The sequence below is a fragment of the Astyanax mexicanus genome, chromosome 3, assembly GCF_023375975.1.
Source record: "Astyanax mexicanus isolate ESR-SI-001 chromosome 3, AstMex3_surface, whole genome shotgun sequence".
NCBI classification, from domain to species: Eukaryota; Metazoa; Chordata; class Actinopteri; order Characiformes; family Acestrorhamphidae; genus Astyanax; species Astyanax mexicanus.
Genome location: NC_064410.1, coordinates 5,870,342 through 5,886,613, shown reverse-complemented (window position 1 = coordinate 5,886,613; position 16,272 = coordinate 5,870,342). Strand labels below are relative to the sequence as shown.

Sequence of the window (16,272 nt, the reverse complement as noted above, 5' to 3'; positions counted from 1 at the left end):
AAACGGCTTTTTTCCAGAGCTGTTTTACGATGTATAAAATCATGAAAGTAAATAAAACACATTGAACGATGAGAAGATATGTGTTTAAACTTTTGGTGGGTAATCTATGTCAAAAAATATATGTGAAAAGTTTTTTTTTTCATGATGTTTATGTCACATCTTATTCTGTGAGTTTATTGGCTGGTTGGAAAGCCATCAATATGATTATTGATTATTGCCTGACTCATATAAACTCATCATGTTTTCCCATCATCTGATTACCCGAATTCTGGTAAACTGTGTAGATCTGATCTCATCTTCAATCTGCAATAATCCAATTAGGAAGAGCATGTACACACACTCATGCCTCCGCTAATGATGCTAATATGAGAACACGCTGCTGTGTCTGAGGTCACGCAGGTCTGTTCACACCACTGAGTGATCTGGATCAGTCAGATTGAGATCAGATGCAGATGTAGAGCGGCGACGCTGAAGTGAGCAGTGAGGCTGGAGCTAATGTGAACGTGGCCTTGGTGCACGAGCATCAGAAGTGGAGTTATCATTTGTTGCGCTACATTTAATGGAATGAGATAACGAGGCCAGCAGCTGCTGTCTGTGCCAAAGACCATTTCCTCTCAAGGCCATTAGCCTTTAATACACACGCACACACACACACGCAGACACACACACACTGTAACCTGCTATTTCTAGACCAATTTACTCTTTTCCATGTTGCCATAATAACTATACCTCACTAACTCTGACACTTTCTCTCCTTTTTCTTTCCTTTCTTGTATTTCATCATCCTTTCACACCATCCTTTGTTTCTCTCTCTCTCTCTATCTCTATCATTTTCTCTTTCTCTCCTCCATGGGGGGCTGTTCTCCAGAGTGCAGGTAGAGTTCTATGTGAACGAGAACACATTCAAGGAACGCCTAAAGCTGTTCTTCATCAAAAACCAAAGATCCAGTGAGTTCTTCCTGCTGGCGGACGCTGTGGTGAAGGTTGTGGTGGCCACCAGAAAGTGGAAACTGTTGCCAGGGAAAGAAAACAGCCGTTTTGTTCACAGAAAATAGTCAAAATATTAAAAAACAGGAATTTCCAGAATTAGATTTCTGTTTGAACACTATTTGATCAATGATGATAACCTCATTATTACTATGCCATTTCATTTAAGCATTTAATAAACATTATATACTTATTATTACATTTTTAACAGCTTATTTCTTTCATTCTAACTGATTCCTAGTTAGAGATTTGTTAAAACAAAAACAGTGACTGTAGTTCTGTATATATATATAAGCATGGATGGCGTGGTTCCATTTTCTTCTCTTCTATAGAAATAAAGCCAAAATAGCCATAATCCATTAACATTTTCTTAAATTTGTAATCAGAATAGAGAAAAGTAGAATAGAGGAGGGACCAGACTTGCTTACTAATTTCATAGACCCTCACTCTTTCACTAGAAGTAGAAGAAGAAGTGTCTCAGACAGCCTTCATTGAGTTTTTACCTAAAAAAAAAAGAAATTGCAAGAAGCAAGATTTTTCCACTGGTTGCCCAGTTTGTACTAACATTAAGGGCCCTATCGTACAATCTGCACAAGGCTTGTCATGATGCTCATTGCTTTCTTACACCCTTTAAACAGTCTGTTTTCACAACTTGTGCCCACATCATTAAAATAGTGTCCTCTGCTGAGACGCACAAAAGCCCAGCGCTGTTAAGATATGAAAGTGCCAAAGTCAGAGCTCACCTGCCTCTTAAAGGGAAAGGCAAGTGACATACACTTTGTTTCAATAATCCAATCCAAAATGTGAAACTTATATTTTATATAAATGTGTTACACACATAGTGATCTATTTTAAGTGTTTTATTTTTCTTTTTTATTGTTGATGATTATGGCTTGCAGCCAATGAAAACCCAAAAATCAGTGTCTCAGAAAATTAGAATATTATATAAGACTAATTGGTACTTTTGGCATTGTGGGCAGTGTGCCAAGTTCTGCTGGAAAATGAAATCTGTAAGATTTTGTGGGAAAACATTGCAATGACTTTGGACTTGATAGAACACAGTGAATCAACACCAGCAGATGACATGTTTCTCCAAACCATCACTGATTGTAGAAACTTCACACTAGACCTCAAGCAGTTTGGACTGTATATATCTCCACTCTTCCTCCAGACTCTGCTCCCTTGATTTACAAATGAAATGTAAAATTTACTGATGATCAGTGATGGTTTGGAGAGACATGTCTGTCATCTGCTGGTGTTGATCCACTGTGTTTTATTATCAAGTCTAAAGTCAGTGCAGTTTTGTTTTCCCACAAAATCTTACAGCACTTCATGTTTCCCTCTGCTACTGACAACTTTTATGGAGGTGTGAATTTCATTTTCCAGCAGGACTTGGCACACTGCCAAAAGTACCAGTTTGTCCTATATAATATTTTACATTTTTTAGACACTTATTTGTGGGTTTTCATTGGCTGTACGCCATAATCATCAACAATAAAAGAGATAAATGCTTAAAATAGATCACTCTGTGTGTTTAATACATCTATATAATATATGATTTTCACATTTTGAACTGAATTACTGAAATAAAGTTTAAACTAGTATGTATTAGGTAGATGGGTGGTGCACAAATAATACTGCAACCAGCCAGCAGGGGCGCTAGACCTGTAGTGGTTTCACTCTTGAGAGAAACTACGCTTAAGTCTACGCTTATATACAGTGTTTGGAATAACCCAAAACTAATATTACAGAAGATTATAATAGTAAAGTTCTTATATATTCTGTTTTCATCCCCTGTTCTTTTTCCACGCCCTGGTGGTCAGTGTGAGTAACACACTGCAGTGGTCAATGCTGTGACGTTAGTGGTGGTCATGACTGGTTGATGTGGTGGATGGTATGACTGCCGTGGTGGTTGCTATGGTTCCCCATAGCCGTTGCTTCTTTTGGTGGTGGTGCGTCAACTTGTGCTTTTATATCTGTATGGTGTTTTTTTGTTTTTTGGGTGTGATGTGTGTTGTGGGCAGTGTGGGTTATATGTGGTCGTCGTTGAGGCTGATGTCATGCCCTGAAAGTTGCTACTTACTGTTATTGGTGGTGTTTTTTTTTTTTCGGTTTTGTGTGTGTGGGCTGTGGGTTGGTCACTCTGGCTGATGCCATATTGTGGAAAATGCTTCTTTTGGTGATGTTTTTATTTTTTATTTTTTCCGTTGTGTGTGTGATCAGTGTGGTCCGTGCCTTCCATGTCCCAACTGCTGTGTCTTTCTGTAGTGTTTGTTTTCTTATAAATTTTTTTTTTCTATGTGTGGTCAGTGACATCGCACGTCCTGTGATGTGACTATTGCGCCTGCGCACATTGCGATAATGATAAAACGATATATCGTGCCGCCCTAATTAAAACATTCCAGGATTTTGGTACATTTCAGGGGTGGTCACTTCTGAAAATGTGATCTTCAATTTGATCATTTTTAGTCATATATTTATTAAATACAGGTAATAGACTCAAAATCAAAACGTTTGATTCGTCAAGATCAGGTATCAAAGCAGTTTTTTTAATTAGATTATGCAATATATTTGGTAACTTACAGTAACAGGGTTGCGAGTAACAGGGTTGCAAATCTAGGCTAAGTTGTGGTTTACCCCAGGAACAGATGCTAACTGTGCTAACTGCTAATTTAGCTATGTATACAAACTCAAGGACAAACAAGGTTATATAAATATATAAAGTAAATTTAGACTCTACTCATTATTAGTCTTACAATATGAGTAACAGGGTTGAGTTCACTGAGGGACACACACAACTTGGACAAAAACATATTTGGAAAAAAAACTTGAAAATTGTTAGAGCTCTTACTCTTGGTCTTGCCATGTGGGCAGAAAATGTCCTTGTGATGTCACTTCCTTTGTGCCAGTAGACAAATATGTTTAACTCTAAATATTTTTCTCTGCCAGGTAAAATACCTTATGGTAACAGGGTTGAGCGCATGTTGTGGGACACAACTTAATAATAGCATAAAAACTGTAACATGCAAAACAATGTAGACCAAAGAAGTTGTTTTCATAAGTAAAGGAGATGCATATCAACAATATACAAGAGGAAGTCATTTATTTAGAGCTTATTTTAATTGTTAAATTTGCCAAAGGAGTTGGTCACCCAATGTGTGGGACAAGAGAAAACAGCCATTTTTTGAGGTGGTCCAAAGGTATTCGGTCTTTTGAATAATATCTAAGGAGCTTATTTTTCCACCAAATTTTACAGTTTGTCTTATAACAAGTACATTTTTCACAAAAAATAGTAATTTAGATATTTTGGAAATGTACATTTGAAATTTAAGTGGTGGGACAGGAAATGCCAAATACCAAAATCCTGGAATGTCCCTCAATCTGCTGATTTCCCAGTCTGCTTTAATGCTGATCTAATCTGTCTGATCACTGCAGGTTTGAGAGTGCGCCTCTTCAACTTCTTCCTGAAGGTGGTGAGCTGTCTGCTGTACATCGTCCGAGTACTACTGGACGACCCGCACGAACAGAGAGACTGGTGAGAGATTCAAAATTCAAAATAAAAACACCCACACCTGTTATAACACAGGTTATAAGTTGGTGTTATAAGGTGTTATAAGGTGTTAAGTGAAGCAGCGTGACATTAAAACAGATGAATATGAGACAAAAGATCAACATTTCAGCTTTTTTCAGTAGTGATGTGATACACAGGCTGCATTATGTTTGACCAAAATTACCAAGAATTTGGGAATATGTGAAGATCTTAATTTGTTCAAGCACCCCAAATAACATCTAAGGTGGTTTCCCTGCTCAAAACCATCCATTTCATTCCATGAATGATTTTATACCCATGAACCCTTGAATGATCAGTGGATTGCTGGTTCGAATCCCGATCGTGCAGCTTGCCTTTAGCTACCAGAGCCCTGAGAGAGCACAATTGGACTTGCTCTCTCTGGGTGTGTAGATGCCGCAATTTCCCCTCAGTACTTTTAGGGTGATGTCGATCAGCACAAGGTGTCTGTGAGCTGATGTATCAGAACCGAGTCGCTGAGCTTTCCTCCAACAGTAACTAGTAATGAGGGATATACAGCTGGCTGAGTGGGACAATTAGCCTAGCTAAATTAAGAGAACATTTTAAATAATAATCTGTATAGTATAGTTTGTACCACAAGTTGGTGCTGAGAGAACTTTAGCAGACGCAGTGAGACAGGTCCTGCTGTGAATGATTGTGTGTGTGATCAGGAGTGAGAAAGTCAGACAGAAGGCGAGGAGAGGGCAGAGTGTAGTGAAAATAGGAAGCCAGACCCCTGTTGGGAGTGAGGAACAGAGAATGGCCGACCCAAACAGTTTCAGAAATTGAAGGTTTGTCCTACAGAAAGAAAACAGTGACCCCCATTTCAAACGTGTAGAGAAAATAACATTTACTTTTACTTAATTCTTTTACTTTTACTTAAAATGTGTAAAATACAGGGGGGCCCAGCAGTCTAATGCTATGCTACTATGATTGGGAAATTGATTGCTGGTTCGAATCCCGGTCATGCAGCTTGCCATCAGCTGATGGAGCCCTAAGTTCACATGTATCAGATGAGGCATGTGTTAGTTTCCCCCTTCTTATTTTTGTGGCATCATTAGTGATCGGGATTTACAGCTAAGTAGCAGCTAAATGGTTGGGACAATTTGCCTGGTTAAATTGGCAGAAATTGGGAAAAAAGAGAAATACATTAATTTCAAAAATAAGTATAAAATACAATACTATACAGGGTATATTTGGGCAGCCCTGATGTATATTAAAATGTATATCTGTAGTTATACAGGGTGGGACATTTGTATGAAGACAACTAAACAAAATGTTTTGTGGCACATTAGTATATGGGAAGGGGGGAAACTTTTCAAGATGGGTGATGACCATTTTGGAGTCGGCCATTTTGGATCCAAATTTAGTTTTTTCAATGGGAAGACAGTCATGTGACACAACAAACTTATTGAGATTTTCTTTGATTTTTACTAAAAAAATGGAGGAAATCGGTTGCCTTAAAAAAGTTAAGTAATGAGGAATGAAAACTTGAGTTAGCACAAATTAAAACATCAAGTTATTACAACTAAAGGGAAGTTGATTTATTTTTTAAGGTAGCCCAGGAGGAATCACTACACACTGATGGTGAGTGTCAGTCAGAAACTGTTGGACACACCCAGTATGCAAATAGCCTGAGACAGAAGCCAATGAAAAAGAAGCTGTTAATGGCAACACAGACTAAACTCAGTTATTATTATAAGTTGGTTCAACTCAAAGATCTCAGTTTGAATAGCACAGTATACGTGCTCACAAATGTTCAACTAACTCAAAATAGTTGAGTATTGTTTAGAAATATTTAATTTTATGTAAAACAGACAACGTATGGGTTTACAGTGTACTAATGTGCCACAAACAGGAAGTTAACCCTTGTGTGGTGTTCGGGTCTGTGGGACCCGTTTTCATTTTTCATCAAATGATACTAAAAAAACATTTTTTCTAACTCAAACTCATTGGCATTGGCTCATTTTTTGTGAAAAACATATATCAAAACACATTTTCGATAAACACACACTGTACACCCCCCCCCCACCCACACACACACACACATTTATATTACATACAATAAGATTGGCCAAGGGCTAATAAACATTGCTTCATTTGTAAATTTGAAACTAAACAAATTTTCTACTCATATCTTGAGTTTAATTCATTTTCTTTTACATTTCATTAACAAACTAATAAAAAAAGAGTAGCACTTTTTGAAAGAAATGTAACATAAGAAAGGTAAAGGGCAAATATTAACCATGTAAGCTGTGTTTATATTGCTTGCAATTTAGGTGGAGCAAGCATGTGTAAAGCATTTTAATGTAAAATTGCTTAATTTTGCTGAATTAAATACAAGTAACAAAGTAAACGAGTAACAAAAATATGAACACCACACAAGGGTTAATATCATCAACCATTCCCATTTTATTTAGGTGTATCCATATACAGGAAATGGCCCACCCTGTACAATTAAGAGATGAACTGATATCTAGAAGATATTTCTGTCTCCAAATCTTTGCAGTACTCCTATATGCTCAGTGGAGCTGAAAATAGGGTAATGGATGTAGAAACTAAGAAGATTTGATTAGGCACCAGTTGCCTACAGGCCCATGAATCTTGCATTTTTTAGCCTTGAGAAAAACACAGCGCTGTCTTTTACTTATCCATGATCAGTGTCTCTAAAAACAGCTCACTGTCTGGGTCTGTAATTCTGTCAAGTGCAAATTTCATCATACGCTCCTGCTCATTATTTATAATGGCGTTCCAGTTCTATTACGTTTTTATTACATTAAAAACAGCATAGCTCTGGTACTGGTTGGACTGGTGCAGGGGTTGGACAATAAAACTGAAACACCTGGTTTTAGACCACAATAATTTATTTATTGTGGCGACGGACAGTTCTGGTGGAAACAGGAGAGTTTGATTTGATCAGCCGTGGTTTAATGTTTTTTTGGATACAATCCGAGTTAGCACCCAAACATCCCTTTTTTAGACAGCTTCCTCTTACAGTGTCCACAGTTAATCCTGTTGGATGTGGTTGGTCCTTCTTGGTGGTATGCTGACATTACCCTGGATACCGTGGCTCTTGATGCATCACAGAGACTTGCTGTCTTGGTCACAGATGCGCCAGCAAGACGTGCACCAACAATTTGTCCTCTTTTGAACTCTGGTATGTCACCCATAATGTTTAAGCATTGCAATATTTGGAGCAAAACTGTGCTCTTACCCTACTAATTGAACCTTCATACTCTTGTTCTTGCTCTTACTGGTGCAATAATGTGCAATTTATGAAGATTGGCCACCAGGCTGATCCAATTTAGCCATGATGAAACCTCCCACAGTAAAATGATGACAGGTGTTTCAGTTTCATTGTCCAACCCCTGTAGATGAGTTTGAGCAGGGATTGGAAAATCTTGGTGTAAGAGTTTGGTGGGAGGCCTCAGGGAACTCCAGAGGCAGACAGGGTGAACTGGACAAGATGGATTGGTCTTTAGATGTCGATATCGAGCGCCAGCCTCGCCAGTGGTACTGTCTTCATTTTTGCTTCTCTGTGTGTGTGTGTGTGTGTGTGTGTGTGTGTGTTTCCCCTCATAGCCCCGGCTGTCTCAGGCAGAATGCCTCCGCGCAGAACAAAAGCCACTTTGACTGGTAAGTACCTGCGAGTTGAAATGAAACGGCTGGAGACGTTGGTCAGGTTCCAGAGGGGGATGGCGGACAGATCAGCAGAGTTCCTTTAATGAGGGAAAAACAGAACATAATCGATCCGGACCATCCGTCTCCCAGAGCTCCCGCCGGACCTGCAGGCGCTGGCCCATTACGCAGCAATAATAATATATCCTCATTAAATCAGCATCAGGACCGTCTCATACACACCGCCTCAGACCGCCCTGCTTAAAGCTACAGCTCAACCAAACATCTAATATAGACACTTATTCTATATACAGCAAACGTAGTCCATCAACTGAGAACGTATACAGTGGACCTGGGTGGCTAATGTGGCTAACAAGTAATAAAAAAACGTATGGTCACCAATTAGCGACAAACGCCACACTTAAATCATCCCACAGTTGCCTCAAACCAAGGCAACAAGTCTCTAATTGACTTGTGATTTAAGTGCTTTAAGGTTCTGACACTGTGTGACATACATCTATACAAATCAACACACATGTGAGCCAAACCTTAACCCTTTCAGCGCTGAATTATCTCCAGTGATGGAAAAAGAAACGAAAAAGAATGCTGTTTTTATTCTGTAATGCACTGAAAAGAAGACTCTAATATTCTACTATAAAATCTATATAGCAAATAAATCCAATTTAAATAAAATATGTAATAGTTTGCTTTTATTTCCATTGCATTGGAAGCCTGTGTGTAATATTTTACATTTCATATTGGCGTTTTTATTTCATAAGCCATCCCTAAACAATAAAAGAATGCAAGAACCTACAATGTCATACAGAGAATCTCCATAGAGGAGAATACCCACTTGAAGTGAGTCCAGAATGAGTTCATGAGTTCATATGAATCAGCAGAGTAAAATTATAGTTTATAAATTTCTGATCATTTTTATACTGAAATATGTGGTTATGTCATTAACAAAGAACTACTTCAAATTTTTAAGTACTGCAGATATAATTTTTTAAGTTTAAAAATCCAGTTAAAAGCTTTTTTTAAACTCCGTGCTCTGCCGGACTGAAGTTCCAGCACCAGTTCACCAACCAGTCAATCAGTCATGTTTTCTGTTATGCTGATATGCTTCCTTTTTTATGTTTTTTTTTTTTTTTTTTGTTAAACACGTTATTCTACTTCCTAAAATTAAACAAATACTCCGAACAAGAAGTGATCAGACTCTTTATAAACGGCTCTGGTCGTACAGAAGATGCGTGTTAGTCTCATGGTTCTCTCTCTCTCTCTCTCTCTCTCTCTCTATGTGATAGCATTGGCTGTAGGTAGCTTCTGCTATTGACTCCCAGTCGCCGACAGGATCAGATATTTAGCATGCCAAATATTGGATGGAATTAAGCTGAACATCTCAGCTATATAAGAAGGGTCATTCAGTTTGTAACAGCCATCTATAATGTAGCAGTCTATAGATGTACAGTCCACCTCTGCTGCAGCCTACACTTTAAATGCATGAAGCTTTTAATTATCATAATCAATTAAGATATATCACTCAGGATTGAAACAACCTGATGCAGTTTGAAAAAAAAAAGGGATAAATCAACTAGGGGTGGGCAATATTATATCGTATACAATATATCGTGACACAGAAATATCATGATATTAAAAATCCATATCGTGATAATAGAGATGTTCTGTCTTAAAAGTAGTCTATTATTTACTGTGAAGCTTTAAGTGTATTTATTGTATAAGTGTTTATAATAATTGTTTGCAGTTTAAATGCATGCACTAAATATACTGCAATATTATTTGCTGAATTATATTATTTTATGCTATATTATTTCTTTTGCCACGTTATGATTATGCTGTTATACTGTTATACTATATTCCTGAAATTAATTAATTATTTTTCTGTTTTCCTATATCGCCAAGTCTATCGTTATCGCAAAAATACCCTGAAATATCGTGATATTATTTTAGAGCCATATCGCCCACCCCTAAAATCAACTGCAGGAATTCATTACTTCCTACCTACATTAGCCTTGTAGCTCCAGCACAACAGCACAACATGTCAGATCTGCTGTATTTAGTTCAAACTGCATTAATGCAAATGTAAGCTGTAATTAAACAGTGGCTTTAAACTGCTCTGCTCCTGCTTCACTGTAGTATTGATTTATTGACAACTGAACACGGTTAAAGAGTCGGGGGCTTCCAATATGATAGCCAAAGGCTATTTTTAGCCAGGGATCTCTCTCTCTCTCTCGTGCTTTCTCGTGTTTGAGAAGAGAAAGCAGCTGTGTGTGCGTGTGTTTGTTTGTGCTCTCACAGCCATTAACCCTTCAAGCTGTTCTTCATGCTGAGCTTCGGCTTGCTTCACTGTTCCAGCCTCATTTATTTAGCCAAATTAATGCAGAGCTGATTATAGTCTGTTCTTAACAAGCCGCTGTTCACTTTTGATCAGCCGAACGTCAGGGGGAAACGTCCTTGCTGCACTGAGAAATGAACAGCATATAAAAAGGAGTGTATTTATCATTTATAGGCAGCGGTCTGAAGTGTGCTACCGCTCAAACGTGGAATTATTACACCTTTTGATTTAATACAGATTAATGACGATGCTAATCAACAAATAATTCGATACGCAGGATGAGTTTTGGATACAGCTGCCTTTAAAAATGTAATTTCACATTTAATAGTGAATTAAAAGTACAAGCGCTAGCTTTTTGGCTGTCCAGAGGTGTGTATTTTTTGGCTGTAGCCTGATGCTAACCCTGGCTAGCACTGTTAGAGCAGCATTAGCATTAGATGCTATGCACACTAGCTCTTTCATCGTTCAGAGGGAAGATTGGGCTGTAGCCTGCTGCTAACCCTGGCTAGCACTGTTAGAGCAGCATTAGCATTACCCGCTAATCGCGCTAAGCTCTTTTGCCACTCAGAGGCGAGTATATCAGACTGAAGATGAACCACTAGATAATATCACCCTGGCTTACCAGAACACTCAGGATTTTCTCAGTGTAGCACTGTCAGGCAGTATTAGCTGCTAACCGCTAGTGGTTAGCCTCTAATGCTAATGCTTCAGCTTTTTTTACTTAAAAAAAAAAGGAAGCACTTTACTCACCCAAATAAACAGTTTTCAGGAGATAAATTTGTTTACTTCAGTTTTGTTTGTTTTTGCTCCAACAAAAGCAGGATAAACTCTTTTTTTTAGCAATATATTAATTGATATTGGTAGAAACAATGAATGTGCAGGTGTAGGCCAGCCAGCACAATATTGTAAAAAAAAATTACATTGCAAATGTTATTTTTACAATGATATATATCGCAATATTAAACAATGCAGGGCCCGTGTCGTCTGGGCGTCATGCGTCTGGACCAATCAAGAGCTGAGTCAGCGCTGAGCTCTCAAAACCCGAGAAAAACGTCAAAACAACAGTAATCAGCCCTTTAATCATGCATTTAAATGTCTTTTTAAAGGCCAAACAAAAGTGTTTTTTCTGGGATTAAAAGCGTGAATTCAGCTGTAACTAGAAATATCTGCGCCCTGCAAAACTGTGCTGGACTGAGGTGCACAGCTTTCCACACGTGCCCGCGTTTACAAGCACGTGCCCAACCATGTGGATTGAGGCCATGCGGATACCTCGTGTTTACTCCTGCTCCCCCCTCCTCGCGCTCCCCCTTCCCCTCACGCTTCTCAGGCAGCAGCAGCCTGTCACTCACACAGATACAGAGACAGAGCTGTGTATGAACTATCTTCTTGTGTCAAGAATCAAAATATTGCAACATGACGTGTTTGATTTTAATTGCCTTAAGTGACATCGCATCGTGACACGTCCTGCGAAGACATTTGTCCATATAGTTTACTTTATTTCACTTGATAAATGGTGGCTTTATGTTCAATTATATATTAGCTACATAAGCCTTGTAGCTCCAGTGTAAATCTAAAGCTGATTGGCAGGTGGACTACATTTACAGTAACAGTGGAAAGTGTGTATATAAGGTTTTGTTGCACTATCACTTTAATTCTGTTTGGAAACTGTGAACTGTGAGGTTCATGTTCTTGTCTGTGCTCTGGCATATCTGACATGTTTGTTTTTCTCTTTCTGTGTGTGTGTGTTTGTGTGTGTGTGTGTGTGTGTGTGTGTGTGTGTGTATGTGTGTGTGTCATTCTGTTTCCACAAAATAATGACCGCTGTACCACAAGGTCCCTCATTATCTGGGTGAACAGACCCCTGCCGCTTTGGGCACTTCAGGTCAGAACAATTAACCTTTTCTACACACACATAAACGTACACACACACACACACACACACACACACATATATACACACACATGGCAGCTTGCAGGGCATCACTGAAAGATGCAGACAGGCAGATACAAGCATTCAGACCAAATACATTCAATACACACTCAGACACACACACACACACACACACACACACACACACACACACACACTTACGCTTTGTCTGCTTGATGTTTGGCCACTTGGCCTAGACATCACTTTCACAGTAAGTGGCATTATGCCCAAGTCCACCCACAAAGTCCTCCCACTCTTCCTCTGTCTGCTTTCTCATCTCTCTCTCTCTCTCTCTCTCTCTCTCTCTCTCTCTCTGTGTTTCTCTCCCGCCAGGTGCTTGTGGCCTTCATCAGCTTTTCCGAAACCATGCTGCTGGTGTACCTCAGCTACAAGGTGAGTTACAATGCACACCTTACTGTACAACAGCATCACCTCTACTCCTGGGCATTTAAATGCTAACTCCAGACCACACCCACTTGCTTCTATCATATACAGCTCTAGAAAAAAATAAAAGACCAATTCTGTTTTTAAATCAGTTTCTCTGATTTTGCTATTTATAGGTTTATGTTTGAGTAAAATGAACATTGTTGTTCAACTCTATAAACTACAGACAATTCCTCCCAAATTTCAAATAAAAATATATAATATATGGCTGAAATAGCAAAAAGATGCAGAGCTTTCAGACTTCAAATAATGCAAAGAAAACAAAGAAGTTCATATTCATAAAGTTTAAGAGTTCAGAAATCAATATTTAATGGAATAACCCTGGTGGTTTTTAATCACAGTTTTCATGCATCTTGGCATCATGTTTTCCTCCACCAGTCTTACACACTGCTTTTGGATAACCTTTACTCCTGGTGCAAAAATTCAAGCAGTTCAGTTTGGTGGTTTGATGGCTTGTGATCATCCATCTTCCTCTTGATTATAGAACAGAGGTTTATAATTTGTTAAAATCAAAGAAACTCATCATTTTTTAAGTGGTTTCTTATTTTGTTCCGGAGCTGTATATTATATAAGACTAGTTGGTACTTTTGGCAAGTCCTGCCGGAAAATGAAATCCGCATCTCCATAAAAGTTGTCAGATGCAGAGGGAAGCATGAAGTGCTGTAAGATTTTGTGGGAAAACAAAACTGCACTGACTTTAGACTTGATAATAAAACACAGTGGATCAACACCAGCAGATGATTAGCATGTCTCTCCAAACCACAAATCACTGATTGGTGGAAACTTCACACTAGACCTCAAGCAGTTTGGACTGTGTGTCTCTCCACTCTTCCTCCAGACTCTGCTCCCTTGATTTTCCATCCATCCGTCCATCCATCCATCAACCTCCATTAATCGTTAATTGTTCTTCTGAATTGCATTGCAATCCGACACCTTGATGATAAATCTACAGTTGTTTTCTGCTTAAATTTGTCATAAAATGTGATCAGATCTCTATACAAGTCAAGAGTATTGACATATATAATGTGCTTAAAATAATAGTACATGAATCACTGGTTGACCAATCACAATTTTAAATATTTGTCTTTCACTTTGAGTCAATTTGACTGGATGCCCACATCTTGGAAAAGTAGCCACATTACACTTTCTCAGTGTAGCGCTGTCGGGCAGTATTAGCTGCTAACCGCTAGTGGTTAGCCTCTAATGCTAATGCTTCAGCTTTGCTTACTGTACAAAACGGAAGCGATTTACTCACCCAAATAAACCGTTTTCAGGAGATAAATCTGTCTAGATTAACAACCAGCGCTCATTTGACTTGTCTGACTTTTTTCTTTTTTAAGAATTACAGTTTTGTAAAACAGCCCCCACATTGAAATATCTAGGGTTTTTAAACTGTCTGCAATCATTTTTTACTTGCATTTTCCATACTGTGCCATTATTGCTTCATTTGTGGTTACAAATGAAGATTACTCACTGACATATCCAGCTCCTTGGAGTGTGTTATTGTTAAATTGGTGGAGCCAAAAAAAAAATCATCAGGCCAACAGAGTCAACAGGGGTCCATATTTTAGTCTTTTCCTGCTCTCAGCACTTCTGACCCTGAGCAATCACAAACATCAGCCCTCAATTCTGACTCCCCACCTCCCCAATTGCTCACCTGCTGGGGAAAATCTGGGGCGCCATAATTTAAAAACCTCTCTTACCTCAACATCTTAACATTTGAATCAGCATAAATTGATGTGAGAGTGGTTGGAGTGCTAGCCAGCTTAATTATAGCCAAGCTAGACATTTACATTTACAGTATTCAGCTTACATTTGAATAAAGTTACACACGTTATAGTAATGTCTATGGCTTGTATTGCTTATACAGGAGTTGGACAATGAAACTGAAACACCTTTACGTCTTTATTTTAGTGTGGGAGGTTTCATCATGGCTAAATTGGAGCAGCCTGGTGGCCAATCTTCATTAATTGCACATTATTGCACCAGTAAGAGCATGAAGAGTGTGAAGGTTCAATTAGCAGGGTAAGAGCACAGTTGTGCTCCAAATATTGCAATGCACACAACATTATGGGTGACATACCAGAGTTCAAAAGAGTTCAAAAAAATTGTTGGTGCACGTCTTGCTGGAGCATCTGTGACCAAGACAGCAAGTCTTTGTGATGCATCAAGAGCCACGGTATCCAGGTTAATGTCAGCATACCACCAAGAAGGACCAACCACATCCAACAGGATTAACTGTGGACGCAAGAGGAACAATCAATTATCGTGGTCTAAAACCAGGTGTTTCAGTTGTATTGCCCAGCCCCTGTATATTCATGTTACATCGCTAGTAAATGCCACCCAACAGTTCTACGCTTGTTGGAACCCTGAGTGTCATGTAGCGGTTTGTCCCATTTTTCTTGTTTTAACATGGTAAACATGCAGTGCACTCAAAAAATATATAATTAACAAATATACACCAGAAACTACCTGTATCTGTAGGACAGTGCAAAATTGTATGTATTTTAAAAATACATCAGGTTTTCAGGTTAAATCCACAGGGAAGCGAATGTGCGAAGTGTTTTGCTCAAGGACTCTTATTTGTGTAGAGTGGTGTTTTCTTCTCCGTCCAGGAAATCGAAGCCTAGTCTAGTACATGGAAAGTGGTGTTGTTATCCACTCACCTATACCAGAGCACTGCATGTAGGGCACCAAAAAAAAACATAATAATAATAGTAATCATAATAATTACATATATACCGTATTTTACAGACTATAAGGTACACCAGATTATAAGGCGCACTATTACTGAACGTCTATTTTCTGCTCTATTTTCAAACATAAGGCGCAACACATTATAAGGTGCATTTTAAGTGACAATAGTAAGGAACAAGGGTGTCGCCATGTTTTCCTTCTAATTCAGCAGGTCTCGCCACTGAACAAAACTGTAATTCTTTAAAATGATTTAAAATTCAAACGAGTGCTGGATGTTAATCTACACAGATTTCTCTCCTGAAAACTGTTTATTTGGGTGAGTAAATGGCTTCTGTTTACTAACAGTAAGCTTAGATTTCCAGTATTTTAGCGCTCTTAGCAGCAGCACTATTAGCAGCAGTGCTAGCTGTGGTTAGCAGCACTTAGCGCTAGTAAATGATGCTGGATGGCGCTAAACTGAGGAACCCTGAGTGTTCTGGCAAGCCAGGGCTCTATTAGCTAGCGGTTCATCCTACAAATCTTGTTTTAACACGATAAAAACGCAGACTACACTCTGATATACTCACCTCTGAACGGTAAAAGTGCTAGCGCTTAGTTTAGTTAGCGGCTAATGCTAATACTGCTGCGGTTAGCGCCAGAGACTAAACACATAACGGGAATCAATTTACAGCCCAA

The 16,272-nt window shown here is 38.7% G+C and overlaps 1 protein-coding gene across 2 annotated transcripts in view; it reads left to right on the top strand.

Moving 5' to 3' along the window:
- Positions 1-16,272, top strand: part of LOC111191922 (potassium channel subfamily T member 2) — a 129,054-nt gene that overhangs the window by 40,431 nt on the left and 72,351 nt on the right. For both annotated transcript variants that reach the window (XM_049475752.1, XM_049475751.1), the window contains exons 2-6: positions 869-948; positions 4,423-4,522; positions 8,138-8,191; positions 12,360-12,408; positions 12,790-12,849. In XM_049475752.1, the coding sequence (XP_049331709.1) occupies positions 869-948; positions 4,423-4,522; positions 8,138-8,191; positions 12,360-12,408; positions 12,790-12,849 (343 nt within the window). The remainder of the gene's footprint in view (positions 1-868; positions 949-4,422; positions 4,523-8,137; positions 8,192-12,359; positions 12,409-12,789; positions 12,850-16,272) is intronic.